This window comes from Glycine soja, chromosome 4 (assembly GCF_004193775.1).
Source record: "Glycine soja cultivar W05 chromosome 4, ASM419377v2, whole genome shotgun sequence".
In the NCBI taxonomy this organism is placed as follows: Eukaryota; Viridiplantae; Streptophyta; class Magnoliopsida; order Fabales; family Fabaceae; genus Glycine; species Glycine soja.
The window spans coordinates 42,386,366-42,413,775 of NC_041005.1; the positions used below are offsets into that span (position 1 = coordinate 42,386,366).

Genomic DNA, 27,410 nt, shown 5'->3' on the forward strand with positions numbered 1-27,410 from the left:
GCCGATGTACCTGAAGATGGTTTAAGTAATCTGAATCCAATTCCAGAAGTTGAGGAAGAAGGAGATAAAGATGATGGTGATGTGGGTATTGATGACAATAATGGAGTGGATGTAAACACCAATGGTGAGGAGCAGGAAGACATTGCTAGTGAGGAGCATGATGACATTGATGGTGACGAGGATGTAGATGTTGATGTGAGGGTAGGCCGTGAATGGTGGAGTGATATTCCAGAATACAATGATGAAGTCCAAGAGGATGAAGCTGAACCAGTTGGTTATGAATCTGAAAAGTTAGATAGCCCGAGAAGTTCTAATGATGAAGGTGGATTTGAAAAAGAAGTCTTCCCTCAATTCAATGAATGCAGCAAGTTTGGTAATGTGTTGGAGGTGGGAATGGAATTCAGTAACCTGGAAATATTTAAGGAAATAGTTAGGGATTACACCATTGAGTTGGGTAGGGATATTAAATGGAAGAAAAATGATGCTATTAGAGCAAGAGCCAAATGTAGAGAGCCTGAGTGTGATTGGGAAATTTTTTGCAGTAAGAATGTGGCCAGAAATAGCTTCCAAATCAAAAGCTTTGAAGATGAACACAATTGTTGCAGGGGTTTTAGGAACAAACAAGCAACTAGACAATGGGTAGTGGAAAAGTTGGAAGATAAAATCTGAGAGCAGCCAAGTTTGAAATACAATGAAGCACATGATTTTTTTAAAAAGGAGTATGGTGTCCATATTGTTGTGAGAAAGATATTTAGAGCAATGAAGCACTTGGTATCATGTTTTGTTTAAAATTGACACACTTGGTGTCATTACTTTGCTTATATTAAGGTTGGATATAAGGATGTGTCATGTTAAAATTGACCATAATACTTGGTGTCATTACTTTGCTTATGTTATGCTTCCAACTTGTCATGACTTTACTCCATTTTCATTGTGTATTTTCATTGTACATTGTTGTTTTCTTTTGGATAAAAAATACTAAAATCATAGATAATCAAATATAATGACAAAATAGAATACAACGATAACACAGTATGTCATAATTTCATAAAATTCAAAACATGAAACACTACTACAATGGATAACAAATTATAATATCATATTCTCTACTTATGATTACATGATAAAATTAAAAATACCACCACTACAAATCCTACAACTACACAATATGTTAACATCCTAACTTCTCTTTGCAGAATCTCTAGTCTCAACCTTAGACCAAAGTCTGGTATTGGTTCTATTCTACCTATTTCAGTTGCACCAACATCAATGTCTTCATCAACCCACGAAAAGAAATTACATCGATCTGCATCTTGCTGCGCAACACAAAATATCCATGTTCAATCTTGCACAAAAATTAGAATACAAAAAACACCATTAACATTACTTACTTGTGGTAATGGACAAACATAAAACAGTCTTCCATTATTCCTTGTCGTCCTTGTTGTTTGAATGATAGCTCTTCTACGACAATAGCAAAGACGGTTTGACGTGACATTCCCCCTTGTTCTTGAATTAGCAGACATGATAAACCACAAAATAATAGAAGAAGAACTACAAAGATGGAGAAAGATGAATAGGAAAAGAATAAGAATTGGATAAGAGTATGAGTAGGAGGAAAAATAGAATGAAAGCATGAATGTTAAAGTAGCCATTAGGGTTTTAACATTTTGGGAAAAAAGATGATCACCTAAATTATGTCATTTTAGTCCCTTTTAATGTCAATTTAGTCTCTCCTTACGTGGCAAGTAGAAGAAACTGATGTGGAAGTTCCACGTGTGCGTCCAAGTGGCACTTAACGTGCCACATCACACATTTACTACGATGTTAAGAGACTACTAACGCAAGGGACTAACGTGGCAAACAGAATGTATAGTCGAATATCATTTTGACATTTTTTAAATCTCAGGAACCAAATTGACAGCGCCTCCAAAAGTGAGGGACTAATTTGGTACTTTACTCGAGAATTTTAATCAACAGAAAATGAATAATTTCAAATTCTAAGAATTTCAATTCCTCTTGCATAAGTATCCGCATGCTTCATATCCAACTCTGACGAAATGGAATTCGAGGATGTCGTTTCGGCCATTGACGAGGACCAAGTGCTGCAACCCGATCAACTTTATTTCGCGCTTCCATTGAGTCTCTTGAGGCACCCTTTGCAGCCACACGAGATGGCTGCATTAGCCATCAAGGCCAGCTCCGCACTCATGAAAACCACCGACAAATGCGGCTCTCGCCGAAAATAGATTTTGTTCTGTAACGAATATGACTCTAACCCAGTGAGTGTTTCCCACACTCGTTGTTGACAACGGAACTGTACATAGGAGAGGAAGAGCCACTGGTGCTTCCGATGGTAAGGGAAGGTTTGCGGCGTTGTTGAATTTGATTCCAGAGTAAGGGTTGTTTCGGAAGAAAATTATACGACAGTGATTTTGTTTGCCTATACATAAATAGTTTTTCTAAAAAAAAGTAATCTAAAATTTTGGACATTATAGAGTTGTTTCAAGAAACAATGGAAGCGATTAGATCCTTGGAGATGGACCAAGTCGTAATGGATATTCATATTTTGTTCTTTTCTATCGCCTTTTTTTTTTAACACCATCTCCATTTTAGGTTTTGACCGCAAAATCATGTTTTAGCATGAAAATGTTTTTTATTTCTTTTTTTTTTAACATTTTTTTTCTTAAGTTAAGTTCTAAATATATAATTATATTATAGATTTGGAGAAAAAACTTTTTGTTCAAGTAATTTTATAAAAGTTGAGTAAGATTATTTCTTATAAACAATAGTATTTTGCAAAATGTTTTCTTTATTTGTATGTTTGATTACATGTGGGATAATTGATTTTAATTTTAAGTTTAGAATTGATTATGAATTTAAATAATTTTGAGTAGTTTTTATGTTGGATAAATTTCTTTTTACTAAATTTTATTCTTACTTTAATTATTAAAATTGATTATTAAATATTGTCTAGGATTAAATTTATTTTGAATATTTAACTATTTAAAAATGGCCAATATTTATTTTTATTTAATATTGAAATTTTAATTTTTAAATAAATATTTAAAAATGAAAAATTGAATTTCATTAAAATTGAATTACTTTATTCAAACAAAGAAATTAAAATATAAGAAATTAAATTGTTTCATCCAAACAAAATCTTTACAAAATGAAAAGAATTTAAATCAAAACAATTAAAAATTTAAAATATTATGTATTTGAATTTCTTAAAAAATTTTAAATCTTCCCTCCAAACATAAGATTATACTATCACATATACTAATAGTATTTACTTTTAACGTAATTACTAATTAGCTTAAAAGAATGCTTTTCAAAATGTACAATAGATTATCATCCAACCCAGAAATGCACGTGATCAATGATAAGTATATTTTAATCCTATATCCATAACAAGTTATGCATAATCAAAAAGCTGCTTGAGTCAGTATAAAACAACCATCACTCAAGCATACTGAATATATCTTGAGTATTAGCTCGAACTTTAAAATAGAATCTTCATAGAAGATTAAGTCTTCTATTTTCTAATAATCATTGACTCGACCATTCAACGAGCTGTCTGGTTGATGCTAATAGACATATAGTATCAATTCAATTGTTAATTTCAAAACACAGATCATTCTCCATCCAGATCATTTAAATAAACTATATTATGCTTGTTTCAATTGTTGACAGAAAAACTTTCTCTACAAATATCTATCTGCATTTAACTCTTATGCCTACAAACAAGCTACAATATTGCATTAATCATTGAAATTCAATCTTATAAATACAAACTCCATTAAAAATCATCAAATAAGTTCCATAAACACGATCTCTAGATAACATTGAAGAATGCCAAAGTAGTTTTAGAAATTCTAGAATTATATGAATTATATCAATCCATGTTCATCAAAAATAGACTTCATGTTCAGCTTCATATCTTTGAAGAGTGCAAGTGTTATGGCCTACAACTAACTTCATCAGCCCTCATATTGTTCAAAAATAAAATAAAACCCCCAAATCTCCTTATTTGCTTTCAATAACCCATAATTTGTGGGTCTATTTATGATTAATTAAATTGAAAACAATATCATTGATTCACCTATATTTACCAGAACAGAAGCACACAACCTTGATTGAGTTCTGTTTGTCTCAACTCAAATTGAAACAAACAGAATGATACAGCTTGGATGATGCAATTAAACACTGCCATAAAAGACAGGAAAAAGAAAAGGCAAGGCAACACCAACAGGGTTTGGGAAGATCTGAAGACGATTAGAATACATATTTAAAAAAGGGGGCGCAACAGAAAGCAAAGAAGACAAAAATTGAGACCAGTTACAATTCTGCAACACTTCAATTGAACTTATGAAAAAGGTGATTGCAACCCAACATGAGCTAATTATTCACCTGTCACTGTGCCAACATTTGAAAAACCATCATGATAACTTAAAATGAAAAGACTCAGTTTTGTGAACCTTCTAAAACTGTATCTGTTACTCTAAATAGGAGTAAATATTTACCCCCAAAGGTGGGCTGATTACCCAAGAGCCAGAATCATCTCTCCTTGAAAGTGAAGAATGTTAATTCCATTCAGAATAAATCCATATAGCACTATTCACCAAAAGCAAATGCCTCAGCATCCCATCACTGCACAGTTATACACAAAGCTCCCTGATTGCCTGCTAGCAAGCAGGTTCCACTCTGGCACACCTTCACCTGGGACACAAGCATTGATCTCAATTACCCTTCCATCTAAAGCTCTTGGCCCACCAATAACAATTAGGCGATTTCCACATGCACGAAAGGCTAACCCCCAGCCATTCATTGAGACTATTCGGTCAGGTAATCTTCCAATAGTGACCCACAAATTATTGTCTTTATCATATCTCCTTACCTCTTGTTGGGCATAATCTGCAGAATACAATACATTATTTACAACTGCAACCAAAGGAGGTGCCTCAGCAGCAGACGATACCTCAGTCGCCTCAGTTCCTCCATTTCGCCCAGGGAACATGTTAGGTATTTTTTGCCATTTTCTTGTCTGCAGATCAAACTCCTCACCACATGTTAGCTGCTTTGAATTACCTACTCCAATCCCGCCAATGACATAAAATTTCCCATCTATAAATACACCAGAACACATTTTCCTTGCTTTATTCATGTTTGGGAGAAGCTCCCACGTTCCAGTTTCTGAGTTATAAAGCTCAGCTGAGCTCAAGATGTTTCCACGAGGATCACAACCACCAGCTAATATGGCAATTTCTCCAAGGCTGGCAGAACCGAACAAGCATCTAGGAATGTTCATTTCCATACCAGATGACCATGCATTCATTAAAATGCTATATCTGTATATGACAGGAGACATTATTTCCTTTCCAAAGACAAGAAGCTCCGTACCAACAGCCAAGGACTCCTTATCTGAACATATAAAGCATTCATTAGAGGGCATTCTAGGCAAGCGCATCCATCGACGGGTGTTTGGATCAAATGCCTCCCATTCAGGGAGATTACAAGAGAAGTAAACCCAATGCTCTATGATACTCATCTGTCGCCTCAGCCTATAAAGCTCTCCAGTTCGGATGAGAGATCGAAAACTTTGGTTCAATGAGGCAACCGAACCATAGTCAGACCTTGAGCATCGTAGGAGACAATTAATTGAGATGTCCCGACCAAGTTGGAAGATAAGTGAACTTGAGTCAGACTGATCACTTGAATGGTTTTGAGCATTTGCTTGGTTGACTGATAGGGAAAGATCTTGGATGCTCTTCTTTGTTTCCCCTTTCTCTGGAGCATCTGAAAGCTTGCATGACTTTGTCAACACGGCTTCTTCCTCTAGTTCCAGTCGACGCTTATTGCTCGCGAGCTCCATCACACAGAAGGAATTGTAGATCCACCTGGTCTCTTGCTCACAAGAGCTCAGTATGTCCCTCGAAACAAGAAAGGTTGGACCCTCCAACATGTCGACGAAAAGAATCAATCTGGTTACAAAGAAAAGTCTTATTTTTCATCCATCAAAATTAAAACCAATTAAGTAAGAAAACTCCAATATACCGATGACAAAAATACTTACTTACAAAAAACATAGGTCAATTTTAAGCTAAAATCATGAAGCCACAAGCATCAATTTTCCATGTGCCGCAAAGAACAATACCCATAAACAAGACATGCACATCTCACAACAATCAAATAATCAAACAAATAAGAGATATTAACAATCTCCACCCATTAATTGAAAGCGCAAACTGAATCACAAACACCCTCTTGGTCAATCATGATTTGGCTCAAAAATTTAGAGCATGCACACAGATCAGAAACAAGATTATGAACAAGAAAGCGTTGACAACATCCAACCACACACGATCACCAGACCTCAAAAGAAAATCAAACAACATATCCAAAAACCAGATCTCATTAGGTGAATCGGCATAAAATATAAGAAAAAAAAAAAGGGAACAATTTTAAGAATTAATCGAATTAAAAAATAAAATAAAACCAGAATCAAAATGACAGCGTGCGTGTCCAAATTCAAACCCCAAAGTTTCTCACCCTCCAACAAATCAACATACGAAAATTTAAAAGAAAAAAAGAAAAGAAAAAGAAAGAAATAAAGAAAAGATCACTTGTAATTTACATTGGCAGCAACCCCGTATACCCTTTTCCCCTTTTCCAGTTCCAAGACTTGAAAAAAAAAACAAAGACAACCCAACAAAAAGCTCAAAAGCAAACAAAAAAGAAAACATTAATTAACCCCCACCCCCCTAGGGAAAAAAAGACAGAAGAAAAGCTTACGAATTTAGATAAAAGAGAAGCGAATTAATTCGAAAAGGGGCTTCTGGAGCTTCAGGGTTCTGCGAGCAGAGAGGAGGAAGAAGTAGTAGCGTCTCTCTTTGTCTCCCTCTTTGTGGGTGTCATTTGGTTGTGTTGTGGCTATGTTGTTGTTGTTGTTCTTGCAGCGTGCTGTGTTGTGTCATGTGTGTGTTTCGTGTTGTGTTGTCAACAGAACACTCGATGCAAGGGTGAGATTTGTTTGTTTATTTATAATAATAATAATAATAAAAAGAAAAAAATATATTAAAAAGACAAAGAAAAGAATAGGAAGAGAGGGGTGGGGCCTACGTGGTAGTAATTGGGATGAGTGGGAGTCGCCGTTTGGATTGCGGACTGACCTGGGATGGCTAAGTTAACGGCTGTTTTATGGCACGTGTTGTTGCCAACTCCCTCTTTCTATTTGCTCTCTCTGTTGTTAGTTGTTACCTCCCTCGATTGTCTGCTTCCAACAACATCTTCACTTTCTCTTCTCTTCTCTTCTCACTCACTCCTTTGTTGCATCCCAATTCTACAACTTCATCATTTTAGTATCCGTTCGTTTAAATCGAAAAAAAAAACGGAAAAAAGAAAAATAAACAATAAAATAAAATAAAACTCATATTTTTACATTCTAATTTAATTTATTTTTTTATCCCAATTCACTCTCATCACATAAGAATTAACTATTTTTTCAATTGACTTTTTTTTTTCTTCAAATTTTACGTTTAGTCTTTAATAAAAAAAATTAGTATTTTTCTCCTTATATTTTTTCGCTGTCAATTTTAGTCACCGTTGTTATGGAAAGTATTATTAATTTATGATATAATATGATTGATAGTTCAAAGTTTAGTTTCTGAGTTTTCAAAATTGATGTAATGTCATTTGTCAGCACTTTTTAAATTTGTTGGATCGGGAAGCAAAGTGAGGAAGATTATGGGGCTTTGAATTGTAACTTTTCTTATCCCTTATTTTTTGTTATGTATATGAGATTGTTTGTATGCTTGTCTGTATATATGGCTAATTAAATCCCTCTTTTCTAGGGATTTGATCTGTAGATGAACTTCAATTCTCTTGATTGAAATTTATCTTAATTTAGTCAACTATTTTATTTTATTATGTTTAATTTCCTCTAAAATCGGTGGCTTTATATTCTAATTGTTTGTGTGTTTGTGACCTACATTGCATGAACAATAAAACTATAGAATAATTGAGTTTGCAAAATATGAATGATCAAACATATTTTAGAGAATTCTGAATTGGCTGTTTCTACTGGACTTATACTTTCTCGTAATTTGAACCCTAGCAATCCAAGTAAGATTTGAATTAAGAGAAAGAGGGTTAACCATGTTTGACTAGGACATGTTAACTACTTTTGAGAGATTTTCAAATAAATTATCTAATAAATTATCTCACATTTCTACTGGGTGTTCTTGAGTTTTTATTTTCCACGAGTTACTGAATGCATCTCTCAACTATTGATAAAAATTAAATTAATTTATTACAAATTAAATTATTACAGAAACATAACTAATCTGTTAGGTATAATATTTAGACTTATGTCCATTATTACTATACATCCTTACCATCTTAATTTTGCATCATATTAAGGAATATCGTTTCTTAAGAGGCTTTGAACTATTTTGCAAACACCTGGGTCAAACTCTTCCTTGTCTTCTTTTCTTCAATCTATTTGGCATACTTAGAATTCCTAGGAAAGATACAGGTGAAGCATGGTTCGATCTAAAGGGAATTTTTTAGAAGAAAATTTGTCACCCTATGATGATTCTTACACAAAGGAACACAATCCTTTTGTAAGGGAACTTTACACGCATGACGGTATCATTTGTGAGTTTTAAAATCTCTTTGGACAAGTTTATCTATAAGCACTTTTAGAAGAAAAAAAAGATTTTATAAACTAAAATTATCATATGCATAATTTTTTTTGTGCACAAGTTAATTTGAATTTATAGATAAATTTATTTCATTTTTTAAATTTTCTTCTCATAGGAATGCTTTTGAAAAGTTTACTCAAACGTATACTTAGTATAATATAATGATTCCACATACTCTTACTTTGATATTTTTGGTGCTTTAGTACTGTATACTGCAAGTGTATGACATGCTTTCCTTGCTGCGCCATTTTACTTATAGAAGTGACATGAACTTTACATTTTTAATTAAGCTTCCTTAATGCCTGGATTAATTTCGATGATGAAAAATGTGGTTGTTAATAATTTATGGATATCAAACAAATTAGTTGAGTAATGATCATAAATTAGTTTTAGATGCAGATTGTATATATCCCTAAAATTCTTTTGATAGTTTTTTGTTTTTCTTAATTAGAATTATAAGTGGCTTCGTCTTTCACTTTAACAAATTTTAATTTATATTTAGAAAAATGCATTTTTAGAAATTGAAAGTTTAATACAGTACATAATAATATCATTTGAACGACCAAACAATGTAACATATATGTGTTATTGCACTAACATCCCTAGTGACAATGGGAAAAGGGTCTAAAAAGATGAGAGAAAAAACGAACTCTATTAGGATTTCAGAGTTGAGTCCTACTAAAGATGATATCCTCTCAATAGGAGTTAAAAAAAAAGTCAAAACCAAGGACATCAATGCCTTGGTGAAGGAGGCAATGACTGAGCAACTAGTTGCTAAAGGAGTAGTGGAGGAGGTATCAATGACTGAGCAACCAATTACTGAAGGAGGAGTGGAGGAGGTATCTAAGTCGTATATGGATATATAGTCTCCTAACTATGGATGGAAATAAGGGCTTCACATGCTTCCAGAGGCTTATGAAAGAGATACAAGATCCCGAGGAGGAATTACTTCAAGGAGAGGGAGATTATAGATGATATGGGTAAGGATTTGGATCCGTGCCCTACGATCCCTATCACGGCAGAGGAATTTGAAGAATGGCGTGAACCCTGGAAAAATACCTTGATTGTTAATGTGCTAGGTAAGAGGATGAGTTATAAAATGATGGAGAATAAGTTGCAACGTCATTGGCTGAAAACGGGATCTATTCGCATTGTTGATTTGCCCCAGGATTATTTCTTGGTTCCTTTTATAGTAGTGGAGGATTATAGGCATGCCACATTTGAAGGGCCTTGGATGCTAGCAGACCATTACTTGTTGTAGAGATGGAGGCCATTTTTCAATGTATCTGATAAGCAAGTGCAGAAGATTGTAGCGTGGATATATTCATATTCCTAGTCTCCCTATTGAATTATATAATGATAAATTCCTTTAGAGGGTTGGAAGCAAACTTAGGACTATGTTGAAGATTAATAAACTAGCCTTATTCATTCTAGAGGCCAGTTTGCTAGAATTTGTGTGGAGATTGATCGAGATAGGAAATTGGTTCCACAGATAAATGTGTTTGGTTACTTATAAAGGCTGGAATATGAGGGCTTTAATTCTATATGTTTTAAGTGTGGCAAGTATGGCCATAAGCAGAGTCAATGTAGTGAAAATGTGATTAGTGTAGATCCAAATCTGAATGGTGAGAACAACAAAGAGTTGACAGCCATGGAGGTAGGGGAGTCAACAAAGGAGAAGGTTGATGATGCTAGCCCTAGCCAAAACGAGACTCTTGTAACGGAAGTAAATGCTAGTCAATTATCTACGGATAATGCGGATCTCTATGGGCCTTGGATGATCGTGAGGAGAGGGAATAAAAAGATACCAAAGATTATTGCAAGGAATAAGAAGAAGATTGAAGGAGATCATGCAATTAATGCAGAAGATTCACAACAAAATAAAATAGTAGGGTCACGTTATGATATTCTTCATAATGGTGATCTGAGGTCATAATTGAGCAGCCTTAATTCATGGTCAATGATGACTCAACACTATTACCAAAGCAACATTTTAAGATGTTAGAATAAAAACGGCTCTATCAAAATCGTCTTAAAAAAAATACCAGTGACATTTTCTTAAATAAGTGGTGTAAAGACACTCAAATTTAAGACGGTTTTAGTCAAAATCGTTTTAGTTGAAACAATTTTAAAGATGATTTTACCTAAAATTATCATTGTTGTGCATGTGAAATTTTAATATATGGAGTGAAGCACTCCCCCATCATTTAAGTTTCTAAAACTTGAGTTTGAACTCATGCCAAAATCCCTAAATCCTTTAACATTTTCTCCACTAGCCCCACACGCTTTTTGACTGCATGGTCGATGGTCCCATCTCGGAGTCCCATGCCGCCTCCCTCATGAAGAACCTTTTGGAAGCCATCGCACACTGTCACCGCCTCAGTGTCGCCTATTGCGATATTTAGCCCAACAATATTGTCTTCGATTCGGCGGACAATCTTAATCTCATTGACTTCGATTTGGTGGAGTGGTTCAGAGACGGGAAGAGCATGAGCAACGTGGTGGGGACACCATACTATGTGACGCCGGAGGTTCTGTTGGGAAGGGAGTACGATGAGAAGGTTGATGTGTGGAGCTATGGGGTGATTTTGTATATAATGTTGGCGGTGATTCCCCATTTTTACAGAGACTATGCTGCATAGATAATTGAGCATGTGGTTAGGGATAAGCTTAGGTTTCCTTCTAGGATCTTCCGAACTATGTCCCTCGCCGCCAAGGATCTCTTCAGAAAAATGTTTTGTAGGGACTCTTCTAGAAGGTTCTTTGCAGAACAAACCTTGAGTACTACTTGCTTCTTCTTCTTGTAAAAGTTCAGTTTTTTTTTTTTTTGGGGGGGGGGGGGAGGCGTTGTGTTGATGGATCTTTTGTTTTTGTAGGATACCCTTGGATTTTGAGTGTGGGTGACTCGGCTGAACTGATATTTACGGAGAAAATTTTTGTTGCCAATATCATCATTTGAATCGTCTTCATAACCTCTCTGTTAGGTTTTGGATCAAACACTGCCATCTTTTTCTTCCACCAAAGTCACCTGGGACAATGTCATTAAGATGGCTGACCAAGTCTCAAAACAAGCTACCACAGGTACACTTAGTGTTCAAGAAAATGCTTCACTTTTTTTTTTTTTTTGTTTTTTGCATTGTGATGTTTTGATGCTGAATCGTTTGTTGTTTTTGGTCCCTTTCGCAGTTGGAAGAAGACTCGGAAGGGAAAGAGACCTGGAAAAGGTGTGAACCGCTTTTGGAAGTCCATTGGGTTTGGATTTAAGACTCCCTGGGAAGCCATCAAAGGTATTAGGTGCATAGCAATCCTATGTGCAACATTCTTAAAATTTCATTCTGGACATTGCTTCCATGGTTGTCATCTAACACTAGGCATGGATCAATTAATTGTTCCGTAGTCCCTGACTGAAAATGCTTCCATGTCTAATTAATGAAAGAAAGGTACAAGTCGGTTCACCATGCAATCTTGTCTTAACTAGTTGAAAAATTATTAGGACAAATTAACTTATATTGTGCAACTTAATATTGTAACTAGATTGTTTGAATATTTTGATGCTTTGCTGTTCAGTCTTCCAGTAATTATTTCTAGCAGTAACAATCCAAAGCTATATATGTATGCTTTTTTTGTTAATTGACCATGTGCTATGTACTCTGGAGCCATATAACCCCTGCAGGTCCAAAAGCAAAAGTTGAGTATACCACTGTTTCAAGATATAATACATAGTAATTACTATTTTCCTGCAAGAGTTTGGTTTGTAATAAAATGTGTTCAATGATGAACGATGGTATGCTATTAGTTGTCAAAAAAGTGCATTATTGGTAATAAATACTAATAAAGTTCTAGCAATAGTTGTACTGTGAATACAGAGTGATAGAAAACTATCTTGAGATTCATCTCTTTTGGACTGGAAAAGGTACTTGTTTCATACCTACTCAAGGTACTTATGGGCCCTTAATTCAAGCCATCCATGCTATCCTAGGTAATACTATGAAATTTTTTTGGCAATTTAGATGTTTAATTACTAAACTTTCATGATGCATAATCCCTTATCAGTTGGATATTCAAAATTTATATTTTTTGAATTTGATAGATTGTTTTATATTGTAAAGATTTCATACCTATTGTTAGTAGCAAACCTCCAAGTAGTAACAACAATAAAATCGGTCTAATTATTGGAATCATTCTTGGAGTTGGAGTTGCAAGCGTTTTATCAATAAGATGTTGTTGGCTTTTATATCTTTGCGGATTATCCTAATGTTTGAGTTCTCATGCAGGTAAATCAATCCTTCAGTTGTCTCGGTGATAATGTCATATCTATTGTCCCATATTAGTTCTTTACCCTTGTTTTTATCTAGAATATATAGAGAATCAAATGATTTAGAGTGGCTCTCTCTGATTTATGCATCTTTCTTAATTTTTCTCAATTTGATAATTGTGCATGCAGTTAACTATGGGGACAACAATAACATGTTCAATATTGGTCAGTCATTGAGAATTAGATCATTAATGTTTTCTTAGCATAAGGTTCTTACAAGTTTGTTTATGATGGTCAACTCTTGAGTATTGTCCTCGTTTTCTTCGTCAGTGTTATGCTTTTCACGTGGATACAATCCACAATGCCTTTTTTATTTATTATTATCTGTATAGTGTTAAATTATTAAGGTTTTTCTCAATCCAATTTGATATTGATCATATTATGGCATGGAATTTTTGTGAAAAGGTGAATTCTTGCTTTTTGTGCTAGATGTGTGCCTATTGGAAAAGTTATTTATATACTGTGAGTATATCAATGCAACTAAAATAGCAGTGTGAAACTAGCTCTAATTGTCATCAAAATTGATTGACTAAGCACCTAATGAAAGATATTAATATAATATATGTTTGGTGGGATTGAAAAGTAAGTGGGGAAAGTCTTTTACTGTAGATATTAATATAATATATGTTTCTCTGGAAGATAAGTGAAATAATCTATAAATTTACAATTATCATAAAGCCTTTTCTTATCTACACGTGGTAAATGGTAATGGTTAGTGTGTTCCCCATAAAAGGCTAACTCATTATTAGTAATTTAAAAAAAGTATTTTATTGTAGCTATTAATAAGTGAAACAATTTATTAATATATGTTTCTATGAAACATATGCAAAACAATCTATATATTTTCAATTAGTCTAAAGCCTTTTCTTAACTACACGTGCTAAATGATAATGGTTAGTGTGTTCCATTAAAGGCCAACTCATTATTAATAGATGATCCTTTATATCATTTAGTTCAATTTAATTTTTAATCTTTTAAAAAATTTATTTTGATCCTTTATATCATTTAAAAGGTAAATAAATGATCCTTTGTCCTTTAAAAAATTATAATTAAACTTTAAAACCATAACTATTACCTGTTTCATGTGGTAATTGATAATAGTTAGTGTGTTTCCTATTAAAGAATTTATATTTTCCTCTCATAAATTAAGAGCATAAATTACAAGAACTTTCAATTATGTGAACGCCTGTGGTCTTTTATTGAACTCTATACATGGAAACTATATATACTTTTGATCAGAAAAATTATAATACTAGGATAGTTGAACCTTAATGATAAGTATTTGGTACTTAGTTAGTTATGACTGAACTTGATGTTTTGATGTATTTTGCACTTAGATGTTTACGCTTTATGCTTAGACTTGGTTATTTTGATGATATATGACTGAGTGGTATATATTCAATTTGGTTTTATTCAAATTATGCTTTATGTATGTTTTTAAATTATTCATGATTTACGCACTTTGGCCTTTTTGATGCTGCCAAAAGGGGAGAGAAAAATGAGTATTTTAGAAATCAAGATATTATATTTTCAAAACTTTAAAACTAAGCATAAATTCAAAAAGAAAGGGGAAGAAAGAGATGAGTGAACGGTAGAACAAAACTTGTATGTATCCTCTTGATTTCTGGATTGTCATCATCAAAAAAGGGGAGATTATGGAAGCAATGCCTTCTAAGATTATTTTGATGATGCCAAAGAATCAAGAGTTAAGCAGGTTCCAAAGAATCAGGAGTCAAAAAGCTTCAAGAATCAAGTTTCAATAATCAAGATTCAAGAATAATCAAGATCCAGATTCAAGACTCAAGATTCAAGAATCAAAAGAAGACTCAATCAAGATAAGTACTAAAAAAGTTTTTCAAAACATTGAGTAGCACAAGAATTTTTCACAAAATCTTTTACCAAAGAGTTTTACTCTCTGGTAATCAATTACCAAAAAGTAGTAATCGATTACCAGTAGCCAGCATTGTTTTCAAAACTGATTTACAAAGCTGTAATCGATTACCATGAGCATGTAATCGATTACCAATGTTTTAAAACGTTAGATTTCAAATTTCAAGAGTCACTAGTGCTAAAATATTTTCAAATCATTTTAAACTTGTGTAATCGATTACACACTACTTGTAATCGATTACCAGAGTTTCTAAATGTTTTGATTTTCAAAATTTAAACATGAAGAGTCACATCTGTTGATGTGTAATCGATTACACCTTGATGGTAATCGATTACCAGTGACTAATTTTGAAAAATAAATTTCCAAAAGTCAATTCTTAAAGTGACTTATTTCTGAAGATTTTTTCAAAAGTCACAACTTTTTAAGTGACTAGTTTTCAAAAGAGTCACAATTTTTAAAAGGTGACTAGTTTTAAAGAAATTGCCAAGAGTTACAAACTTTAACTTGAGTCATCAAATGATTATAAATATGTGACCATGACATGAATTTCATAACAAGTTTTTTACAAAAATTTCTTATTCATTTCTCAACTTCTTTCTAAGATTTTTTGTTCAATACTTTCTTTTCCAAGAAAAGTTCATTGTTCAAAAACTTGTGCTATTCTTCTTCTTCATTCACTTCTTCCTTTGCCAAAAGAATAGAAGGACTAACCGCCTGAATTCTTTTGTGTCTCCCTTCTCTCTTTCCAAGAGAATTCAAAGGACTAACTGCCTGAGAATTCTTTTGATTCTTCCATTCCCCTTAAACAAAAGATTTCAAAGGACTAACCGCCTGAGATATCTTTTGTTTCCCCTTACAAAGATTCAAAGGACTAACCGCCTGAAAATTCTTTGTCTTAACACATTGGAGGGTATATCCTTTGTGGCACAAGTAAAGGATACATCTACTTGGGTTGTTGTACTGAGAACAAGAGAGGGTACATCTCTTGTGGATCAGTTCAAGTGGAGGGTACATCCACTTGGTTGTTCAAAGAGAACAAGGGAGGGTACATTCCTTGTGGATCTTTGGCTTGTAAATGATTTTACAAGGTTGAAAGAAATCTCAAGAACCGTTGGTTGCTTGGGGACTGGATGTAGGCACGGATTGTTGCCGAACCAGTATAAATCTTGTGTTTGTCTTCTTCTTCCCTACACTTTTTAATTTCTACTGTGTTCTTTTAATTGCCACTTTTACTTTTGATTAAGTTTCTATTTCTATTCTTTACTTTCTTAACTTAGTAGTAAAAGCCTAGTTGAATCTAGTAATGTTAAGAAGGAAATTTTTTAATTAGACAAGACACATTAATAATTAATTCAACCCCCTTTCTTAACTATTTCGAGGCCACTTGATCCAACACTTTATTGTTTTTTTCATTCTTTGCAATTTATTTTGTGGAGATGGAGATCCTAGACTAAAAATTCTTGTTTTAGGCTTCAACAGAAGTGGACAGCCTTGCCAAACTAAAAGCATGCAGAATAAAAGAACTTGTTTTTAACAAGAGGTCGGAGTTAGAAGAAATATGTAAATTAACTCTTATTGAACCAGATACAAGTACTCTAGCTGAGAAAGATAGTGCATTATGGTTTGTTCCTAAGCATTAATAGATTATTTATCTATAATTACCTCTTAGAATGTTTTTTAGAACAACTTTCTTCTAAGAAATACTTTTGTTTTTCAAAGCTCTCTTAAGAAGCTAACAAAAATAAGGGATTATTACTCTAAAACAAGTTGAGCCAAACACATATTTAGTTGTTATCTTGTTCTTCTCTTAAAAACCAGTCAATCACCTCATGATAGACTTGTGCTCTCATCAAAGAGAATGGGTTAACATGGGCACCTTTTTTTTTTTTTAGATACATTGAAATTGTGAAGGGAAAAGGATTAGAGATATCTCAACCAGCCCTTGACCCAAACTCGATAGAGATACATCATAGAATTACAGTTAGAGCTAGGACTAAGAAAGTTCATAGGTGACTTATCATTAGAGGCTATTGATATGTACTTGTTAATCAATTTCATACTTAAGCTTTGAGTTTTTGTACATGCAAGAGAGTCTATGAACTCAGAGGCAATACTTAAGCTCCACTAAAACTTGTGTCAATACTCAATAGCCTTTTTGATGGATGGGACCCCCAATGAGATTAGTTTTGGCACGTAATGCTTGGTTAAATGCTTTCGGTCTCAGAGATGATGTGCTACCTGTTGGATTTTGGCCTTTTTGGGTGGTTAGGGTTGTGCTATTTCCTTTGCCTTTTGCAGCTGCTCGAGCCTTTGTTCAATGGTGAGGTTTGAAGACATTGTGAGATAATGGTTGAAGGAAGGATTAATTGGTGGATTGGTGTTTTACTCTTTGGGTGTAGTTGGCAGAGGCCAGTTCAATAATAAGACTTTAATTTGCTCAAGTAAATGGATAAGATTTGTGGCTTATATTGGCTTAGTTTTTGAATCTTTTAAAAAATGATGAAATTCGTATGTTTTTATAAAAGGTAATATTATTTAAAAAAAATATTATTTAGTTATTTTTTATTTGTGCTTGAGCTTGAAATGGAATGCTTCTTTTGTGCCTTAAGCTTGATTAATTGATTGTGTTAATCTTATTAGTGGTTCCACTTTTTTATTGTTAACCTATGTTTATAAAAAAAAAAGTTAAGTATATAAGTTATTTTAACTTATATGAAAAGTTTAGTTCAATTTACCTTGTTATTTGTTCTCCTATAAGTGTATACAGAGAAGTTTATTCAAACAGGACCTTAATAGAAAGTGCTTTTCGTATACACGTGTTGCAGTGTGTATTTCTTCAGGACCTATTGTTTATTTTATAATTAATCAAGGCTAGGAGATGTTGCATTCATACATGATGTTGCATGTGCTTTGAACCACTATAGGTGAATTTCGTAATTTATTTCTAATCAGGTCCTTGCTGGTGTAATGAATAAAAGTAAGATGTTCAATTTTTTAATGATAATATTTTTATTATTTTAATTTTTTTTAAAATAATACATTCTAAGAAGGTTCTTAAAAAAATCGTCTCAGAGAACTGTCAAACTAAGACGGTTTTTCAGATAACCGTCTTAGAATCCTCACTAATTTTTAAATTTTTCTTTAAAAAAATGATTTTAAGATGATTTTTAAAAACCGTCTAAGAAAGTGTACTTTCTAAGATGACTTTTAGCTAAGGAACATCTTAGAAGAGTACCTAAAAACCGTCTTAGAAAGTACATTTTCTAAGAGGGTCCTTAAAAGAACCGTCTTAAAAGGGTATTTTTTTAAGACGGTTTTTAGTTAATAATCGTCTTAAAAGGGTATCATTTTTTAAAATGGTTTTTTATGAAACCGTTGTCGAAAGTCAAGACTTTCGATGACGTTGGCTTCAAAGATGATTTTGAACCATCTTTGAATGTACGTTACAACCGTCGTAGAAGACCTTCTTTTCAATAGTGCAAATAGTATGCCTACAAGAAGTCAACCTAGGGTTACGAAGGTATGGATTTCCACAGGTGGAAAGAACCCTCAAGAAGAACGTGTCAAAGAGACTCCTTATGGTGGGGCAAATATGTGTAAAAATAAGCAAGTGGTGTCACATGGAGTGAATGCTATGAAAAGTAGTCCGGAGAATATTGAAAAGGTTATTTCTGGTAAAAAAAAAAGGTGGGATCCACAAAGAATATAGGCTCAATAGTTTTGGATCAAAATGAGAATGATGCATTGGTCATAGAAAGGTTATATAGGATGGAAAGGGCCCAAACAAACCAAACTATTTCACTGGATAATGGAGTGTGCATGTAGGTTGTCATGCCAGATGAAGAGACTCGCACATTTGCGGAAGCCATGCGTAATTATATTGATCGAGGAGCTTCAACTTTTATTATTCATTGTAATGGAAAAACTATCAATAGGTATAAAGTTCCCTGGGTTTTCGAACCCAACCACCTAATCCAGTCTTAATGAATTTGCTCTGCTAAAACTATAGTGCTACAAGAGGGAAAAGGTTTTGTAAGTCTAGTTTATGACCTCATTAAGGAGTTTGATATTGGTGCTTTGTGTTTATTGGAGACACATGTGAATGGAGATAGAGTGAAGTATATTATTAGTAGAGTTCCCTTTGATAAGTCCTTCATTGTAGATGCTCAAGGCCATGCTAGTGGGCTATGGTGTTTGTAGGATTCTACTAAATGGAGTTTGGAGGTTCTAGAGTACTCTAACCATTTTTTTCATTTCAAAGTCACCCAAGGAGTTGTGTCCTGGCTTTGGACAATTGTGTATGTGAGTCCTCACTCGCAATTCAAAGTGCATCTTTGGAGAGATTTAAGGGGCATTGTTGATCATGTTAACCTATACTAGAGCATAATGGGTGATTTTAATTCAGTGTTAAGGGACTTTGAGTGGTTTGGAGGTTATATTCAGGCATCCCATAGAGGTGATAAGGCTTTTTGATCCATTGTTCTAGAATGTAACTTGCTAGATATGGGTTTCAAAGGTTCTCCTTTTACTTAGAAGCGGAAGAAACTTCATGAGCGACTAGATAGACTTATTGCTAATTTGAGTTGGAGAGTTGAATTTCCTAAAGCAATTCTATATCATCTAAACCTTCTTAAGTCAGATCATTGCACTATTCTAATGCGTTTATTCCTAGCTAGAAATAGCCAGAGATGTAGAAGGTTGTTTCAGTTTGAATCGACTTAGTTGGCATATAATCAATTTCTGGAAGTGGTTAGAGAGGTTTGGAATGCTAAGGATGTTTGGAATCAACATGTTAACCATGATCAAGAGTCCTTTATGGAATGGAATAAGAACATCTTTGGCAATATCTTCAAGACAAAAAAAATTTCTTATGAGAAGGTTGTAGGGAATATCTCGTAAGTTGTTAAATGGACCCAATCCTTATCTTAAAGAGCTACAAGGTGATCTCTAGTCAGAGTATGAACAAATTTTAGTTAGAGAAAAGATTCCGTGGTTTTAAAAATCACAGTGTAAGTGGTTCGAGTTAGGGGATAAAAATATCAAATACTTCCATGGCACTATTATAACATGCTCAAAAATTACAACTCATATTATAAAAATTTTTGTGTTGTGTGATCTATAGAAATATAATTGGCATTTAATTCAAGTAGTTAATTTAAAATTTTAATTATATGTATGTTATTTTATGTGCTAAGTTTAGTAGGAATTAGAATTGATTTTTACACTATGTAAAATTACACTATACAAGTTTAAACAGTGTAAATTCACACTGTGTAGATTTACTTTGTGCATGATCAATTATGATTAGCACCATTGACTAGGTTAATTAGCTAGAGTTTTACTTCTTTTGATTAAAGCAAAGTTTCCATTTATGCCTAATCCTGTCTTAACCATATATAACAAATATTTCAAAAAGGGAACCACTCAAAAATGGCTAGAGCTACACAACCAAATGCACCCTCTCTCTCCCTCCATCAACTTTTTCCTTCAATCAAGTCACTTGATGACATGAGGAGGCCTAGGAACCTTTGGGCACTTGAAACCCTTGATCCTAGACTTGTCCTAGACTTATTTAACACTCCATTCCCACTTTATTTTATACTTAGTTTTTGTTATTTGCGTTTGTAGACTTCGTTGAGTTTTGGAGAATGAGAGAAGAAGAGTTCTTGCTTAGACTACATGGTTCTTGAGTTTTGAGCTGCAAGCCTTTCATCCTCCACCATTTTCGTGATTCATACTGAGGTATAGAGGAGTTAATCCATCCTTACTCTTTCCATTCTTGTTTGGTTATGGAGTAACCTCCATTAGAAGTATTATAGGACCCATAGGAAGTTAGCTCTCCATAAACCAACACTTACGGTCTTTTTCTCATAGATTTCATGTTAAGGTTTTTAGTGTTGAATCCACATCCCTGGTTGTTTTAATTATAACAAATCAGTAGCGATGCAAATTGAAAGGATGATGAATTTAAGTGATGGCTAACATTTTGCTTAAGTGTTTTAGTGTTTTATTCCTTTAAGAAGCAGATATGTCCATTATGAGGTACTCAGAATGATGCTTATAAAGGTTCAGAACAACTGTCAGAGTTGAGAACTAAAAATAATTCTTGAAGCCTGTCATTATGATGAAGTTTGCTTCCCTATGAGTAATTAGTTCTTGGCAAGATATTGAACAACAAGGACTTACATAGAAGATTTATCAAAGGCTACATGAAGAACATCCTGAATCAAAATTAAGCTATGGCAAAGTCTACATCATAATGGTGAAGACCTGACTCTGACTTTCTAAACATCAAAATGGTTCAAAATGACTCATAAAGCATCACTTAGACAACATCATAATCACTTTCCATATTCTACCACATTCATTGAAGGCTCATCAAAAAGTGAGAGCTATATGCATAAGAGGATGCAAGTTTGTTGAAAGTTGAAGTTGTCCATGAGAAGAATTAATGTGAAGAGTCAGAATAAAAGACTGAAGTATACCACTCAGTCTGACCTTGGACAGAACACTAACACGACTAAATTTTGGCTGACTCTTTCTAAAGTAATCAACTTCAGAATGCTTGAAGCTGTGAAGAAGTGTTAAGAGAGATGAAGCTACACTACATCAGAATGGGATATCAATTTGAACTTTAACAAGATAATTCATTAAGTATGGATTCATTCTCAACAAACATTAGAACTAACCTACTTGCTCTAAAAGCCTATTAGTTATGTGAAGCCCACCTCAACAATCTTCTTGGGATCTATTTGAAGCATTTTTGAAAGGCATGAAGAACAAGTTAAAGCATTCCCAAAACAATACAACAAGAGTAAATCTCTAATTGAGAAATATGCATTTTAGCTTCAACCTTCTCTATGAGAGTGACCCACTTCTATATTGAACTTGAAAAGTCTATAATATTCTTAGATAGAAGCATGAGATCAAATTCTTGAGTGGAATCCTTCATTGTGAGGTGAAAATCTGCATTCTATGTAGTTAAACACAAATCCATTTTTTTCTCTAAAAGTCAAACAGTGGGTACCAAAGGTGAAACCCACTAGTGTAGCTGGTCTAGTCGAGGCTAGGATTGTCAAGTGGGAAACTAGCAGGTTTTTGAAACCTAATGGTTGCTGGTCTAGTTGTGAACTGATTGTGTTAGTGAAATCTCATCTTTAAGGGTGAGGACTAGACGTAGCTTAAGGTTGGGGTGAACCAGTACAAAAACCTTTGTGCACTCCTCTTTCTTCTTACTTTTTACTTTGCTTTGCATAAATATGAAATTTTTTTTTGATCAAAACACTAAATTTGTTAACCTTTCATCTTAACAACTAAACTAAACTTTGTTTTTATCAAAAGGTGTTAAGTAAACAACTGTCTTTGAAACAAAAGCTTTAATATGCAAACGAACTTTTTTTAAAATTATTTGCATTTTCATTCTAAGCAATTTGAATTTCCATCATGAGCTCAAAACAAATCTTCATTCTGAACTATCATAAAAAACCTTTTTGTTTTCAAAGGAAGCTCAAAAGGTTTTTCAAAATCGTAATTCAACCCCTTTTCTTGTGGTATTTTTGTCACTTCATTTATAACTTGTAAATTATTTTTATTTCGGGTATTTGGGTTGGGTAAACATGTTTAAGATGTTTGGGATCCTATTAAGGTTGATTTGGAAGCCATTGAAAGTGAAAAACTCCTTTTTCGAAGTTCTGTGAAGACATGGCGCTTAAGTGAAGAGCTACTCACATTTAAGCAAAATGATTTGCAAGGAAAGACGAGTTGATAGTTTTCAAGCTTAAGTTTGGCTGGAACCAAGCTTAAGCATAGGTTGAGCCAAGCTTAAGTGTAGGCTGAACCAAGCCTAAGAAGGATGGTATGCAAAGGAAGTTGAGCTACTGAATTTCAGGCTTAAGCGTGGGATGAGCCAAGCTTAAGCGTAGGTCAAGCTAGGCTCAAGGTTAGAACCCTGCAGAATGTGTACGAATGACTTCCAAATGAAGTTCAATTGGAATTTCCTTAGTGTATGAGAACTATGAGATACATAAATAGGTTTTAATGTTAGGTTAGGAGAAGCTAATTTTACTAAGTATCTATGAATTGAGAATTGAATTGATTTAAGCATGAATTTCTTGCACCTTAATTGATATTATTGAATTGTTACTGACTGAGTTGGAGACTAGGAGGACTTGTGACCCTCAAGCAAATTGTGTGCTAGAAACCTTGATTGGTGTGTGCTTATATGCTGACTTTGAAAATTATTTTTGTGACTAAGGATTAGGAAATCCTTGAGGGGGGAGCAAATGGACTCAATGCATGAGTGCATTTGTAGAGACTAGGATTCAACCCTAATATTAATAAAGGTTCATTGTGATGAACAATAAATAAAAACTTAACAAAAGTGTGAATCTAATGAATCATTTGGACTTAGTAAACACCAGATACCTTTGCACATTGGAATACATTATTATGAAGTGGACTTAGAATGAGCCTTAGGTCCTTTGGTTGGAGAGCAGGAATTACGATAAACCCCGTATAATCTTGTGAGAAGAAAGGATTGCATACAATTTAAAAAAACGTGAGATAGGACATGGACTCAATTCATGGAAATGTGTGACGATGCCTTGGGAATTTTATTGTGTGTTGTGATGTGTTTGGAATAGTTTAATATCTTGGTTATAGGGAAAGAAGGAGAAGTTATCTTTCCCTAACGATGAGAGAATCGTGGTAGATACATTATATTCATGACGTAGCACATCAAGACAACATACATCGTGAGGAACGTGAGGAAAAACATGGATGTCAGTTGGAGAAGTAAGCATAAAGTAGCCATGTAGGAAATTATACTTGTGTTAAGTGTGAATGATGAGAGGTGGAGTCGGAATAATCACCTAGTGTGGTGATTTTCAATCTTTGTGTTGAGGAGTCGAGGGTGAGGCCTCAAGCTCATGTTTTGTTCTTCAACCATCACCAAGTACCTATGATTGAAGAATCCCACATAGGTGAATAAAGACAATTCTAGTGAGGAAAGTTGTTTGGGAGTTAGTCCTCAGAGATTGGATGACCACACAGAGTGGTACCTGAAGGATGGATCGCTAACTTGTTGTTTCTTGGGGGTGTGGCACTGAGTTTTGTTGGATCGAGTGGCCTCAGAATAATTAAGAAAGGGGGGGTTGAATTAATTATTCCTAAACCTTTACTAATTAAAAAATTACTCTTCTAAGGCTTTTACTAAATTGTTAAGAGAATGAGGAGTAGAAGAGAAACTTAACAGAAAGTAAAAGCAAAAATTAAATGCACAACGGAAAGTTAAAAGAGTAGGGAAGAAGGAAACAAACACACAAGAGTTTTTATACTGGTTCGGCAACAACCCGTGCCTACATCTAGTCCCCAAGCGACCTGCGGTCCTTGAGATTTCTTTCAACCTTGTAAAAATCCTTTTACAAGCAAAGATCCACAAGGGATGTACCCTCTCTTGTTCTCAGTCAAACCCAAGTAGATGTACCCTCTACTTGAACCATAAAGGATGTACCCTCCAATGTGTTGAGACAAAGATCTCAGGCTGTTAAACCTTTGATGCTTTGTGAATGGGGATACAAAAGAATTCTCAGGCGGTTAGTCCTTCGAACACTTTTGTATTAGGGAATGGGAAGAATCAAAAGAATTCTCAGACTATGTCGTTTTGAATTCTTTGACAAGGGAGAAGGGAGACACAAAAGAATTCAGGCGGTTAGTCCTTTGTTCTTTTGGAAAAGGGAGAAGAGAGATACAAAAAGAATTCAGGCGGTTAGTCCTTGGCGAATTCTTTATGGCAAAGGGAGAAGAGATGAAAAGATGAATAGCACAAGTTTTCAAGGTTTGGAAAACCAGAAAACTTCAGAAAGATTTTGGTACAAAGAAGAAGAAGAAGAAGTTCAAAGAGATTCAAGGCTTGTAAAGAATTGATCAAATGAATGTGAAAAGTATTGAATGAATTAATAAGTGTATAACAAAGCCTTGCTTTTATAGACTCTTCATGTCTAGTCAAGAATACCATTTAGAAGAGTTATAACTTTTAGAAAAACTTAAAACCAATTTGAAAAAGTCAAAACCCTTTTGAAGAGTTACATCTTTTGATTTATTCAGAAACAAACACTGGTAATCGATTACCAAATTAGTGTAATCGATTACACAAAGCTTTTGTGTGAAAGGATGTGACTCTTCACATTTGAATTTGAATTTCAACGTTCAAAGGCATTGGTAATCGATTACCAAAACATTGTAATCGATTACAGCTTTTTGAAAATAATTGGAACGTTGTAAATTCAATTTGAAAACTTTTTCAAAACAATTTTGCTACTAGTAATCGATTACAACAATCTGGTAATCGATTACCAGAGAGTAAAAACTCTTTGGTAAAAGGTTTTGTCAAAAACTCATGTGCTATTCAAAGTTTTGAAAAACTTTTTAATACTTATCTTGATTGAGTCTTCTCTTCATTCTTGAATCTTGAGTCTTGAATCTTGATCTTGATTCTTGAGATCTTGAACCTTGAATCTTGATTCTTGTCTCTAGACTTTCTTCTTGAGTCTTGAATTCTTCTTGATTCTTATCTTGAACTCTTGAATTGTTCTTGATTGATCTTTGATTTACTTGAGTTGTTCTTTGATTGACCTTTGGGCTTTTTGTCATCACCTTTGTCATCATCTTTTGTTATCATCAAAACACCTTTGAATCACCTTTGATTCACCATGAAGCTTTGCTTCTACAAGTTTGTGGTCGTGCTTCCATAATATCGACTTGGCAACCCTGAAAAATGCAAGCCATAACCGTGTTGGTGAGAACCTTGTCATTGTACCGTGACAATGAGTGTACTCCCAATAGTCATTTGACTTAAATTGTGTAAGACCACTAAGTTCTGGAAGTTCTAGTGGCACGGGCTCGTAGCGTGATAAGTTTAGAATCTGTTAGAAATGTGAACAAGATTGCGAGTGAGACCATGAGAGAACCACATCGTAGTGGTTAATATTTATGTTTGTGACTGTAAGGTCATTTTCTTGCAGTTTTAGAGGAGATGGGTGACTCATTTCATACACTCTTTGTTTTTCAGATAATGATGGACTCGATGCCAACAACGAAGATCAGATGGGAAAGTTGCGACAAGTACTAAAAAGGTGGTTGTACTTGTTCGAGAAGAAGAAGGATCTGTTGATGGTGCCTCGAGAGTTTTGAAATGAGTATATAAGGTTGGGTTTTCTTTGAGTCAGTACTCTAAGTCTCTGTCTTTTGTTGTACAAAGGAGAGTAGATTAGGTTTTAATCTTATGTTGTTATCCTTCTTCGTAGTGATTCAAATGTATTAAGTATATGATATCAAAACTGTAAAACTGTTATAATTGTATAATGTAGTTGTTTAACAAAGTTTTATCAAGAATGTATAAATTAGCTTTTATTTTTTTGTATTGGTTTAATGGAAATCAAGCATTTTATAAATTAAGTTGTTTCTTATTGAAAAATATGATGTTGATAAACGCCTTATTTTTTGTATAACGAGTATTATTTATCATTTTGAAAGGTCTCCAATAGTAACATTTTTTTAAGCAATGGTAAAAGTTATTCATTATTTTCAAAAATGATGTCGGGCAATTTATTTTAAATTAATTCCTTTACTTCATAATTTCACAAATAAATCAAGAGAAATCATAATAGTAACAATGGGTGTTACAACTACCATTATTCGTAGAAGCAAAAACAAGGTTGAGATGCTTTAGAAAGAAGTTGGAGATTAGGTAGAAGATCCCACGACTTTGGAAGGGATGGCGACTAGTTATTATAAGGACTTGTTTAAAGATCTAGGTAACTTTCTACCTTTTTGTTAAAATAATAGTATATAGTCTAGATGAGTAGGATATTGGGGAGTTGGGTCAAGGTATATTTGATGAAGAGATTCATGAAGCCATAAGGAGGATGATGGGATTTAAGGCCCCAAGTCTAGAAGGCTTGCAAACAATATTTTACCAATCACAATGGAGTATTGCTGGGCTTGCTTTGTGTGATTTGATTCATATGATGGAAGATAATATTGGAGACATAGCAGATGTAAATGAGACATTCATTATGTTTATTCTGAAGGTAGATAATGTGACCTTTTCGAAACATATGAGACCCATAGGACTTTGTAATGTCTCCTACAAGGTTCTCACAAAGGTTCTAGCTCATAGCCTTAAGACAGTGATGGAGACATGGTTAGCCCCCAATCAATGTAGCTTTGTTCCCCAAACGTATAGTAGTGTTAACATTATCATCACATAGGAGGTTATGCGTTCCATGAAGACTAAGACAAGGAATAAGGGATGGATGATCGTTAAACTAGATCTCGAGAAAGCCTATGACATACTTAATTGGAACTTTGTTAGAGGATGCTCTAGGATATTTGTCTTCCTCATTCCTTCATCTCATTGGTTTTGGCTTTATCAACACTCCTAAGATGAGAATGTTATGGAATAACGAGGTGCTTGATGAATTTGAACCTTCTTGGGGCA

The 27,410-nt window shown here is 34.0% G+C and overlaps 1 protein-coding gene and 1 pseudogene across 2 annotated transcripts; one reads left to right on the forward strand and one right to left on the reverse strand.

Annotated features, from left to right (window-relative positions):
* Positions 1-4,096: 4,096 nt before the first annotated feature.
* On the reverse strand, positions 4,097-7,015 carry LOC114409739 (F-box/kelch-repeat protein At1g74510-like). 2 transcript variants are annotated; one of them, XM_028373314.1, is made up of 2 exons: positions 6,796-7,015; positions 4,097-5,984 (listed from the first exon to the last, which is right to left on the reverse strand). In XM_028373314.1, the coding sequence occupies exon 2, from the start codon at positions 5,963-5,965 to the stop codon at positions 4,640-4,642; it is 1,326 nt and encodes a 441-aa protein (XP_028229115.1). In that variant the 5' UTR covers positions 5,966-5,984; positions 6,796-7,015; the 3' UTR covers positions 4,097-4,639. The 2 variants fall into 2 exon arrangements, with proteins under 2 accessions (XP_028229115.1, XP_028229116.1); XM_028373315.1 differs by lacking the exon at positions 6,796-7,015 and adding an exon at positions 6,077-6,744.
* A 2,301-nt stretch (positions 7,016-9,316) lies between these two features.
* Positions 9,317-26,101, forward strand: LOC114410821 (annotated as a pseudogene).
* The last annotated feature ends 1,309 nt before the right edge of the window (positions 26,102-27,410 follow it).

Coding starts and splice junctions, on each gene's coding strand:
- LOC114409739 (XM_028373314.1), bottom strand. CDS start 5,965: ATGTTGGAGGGTCCAACCTTTCTTGTTTCGAGGGACATACTGAGCTCT.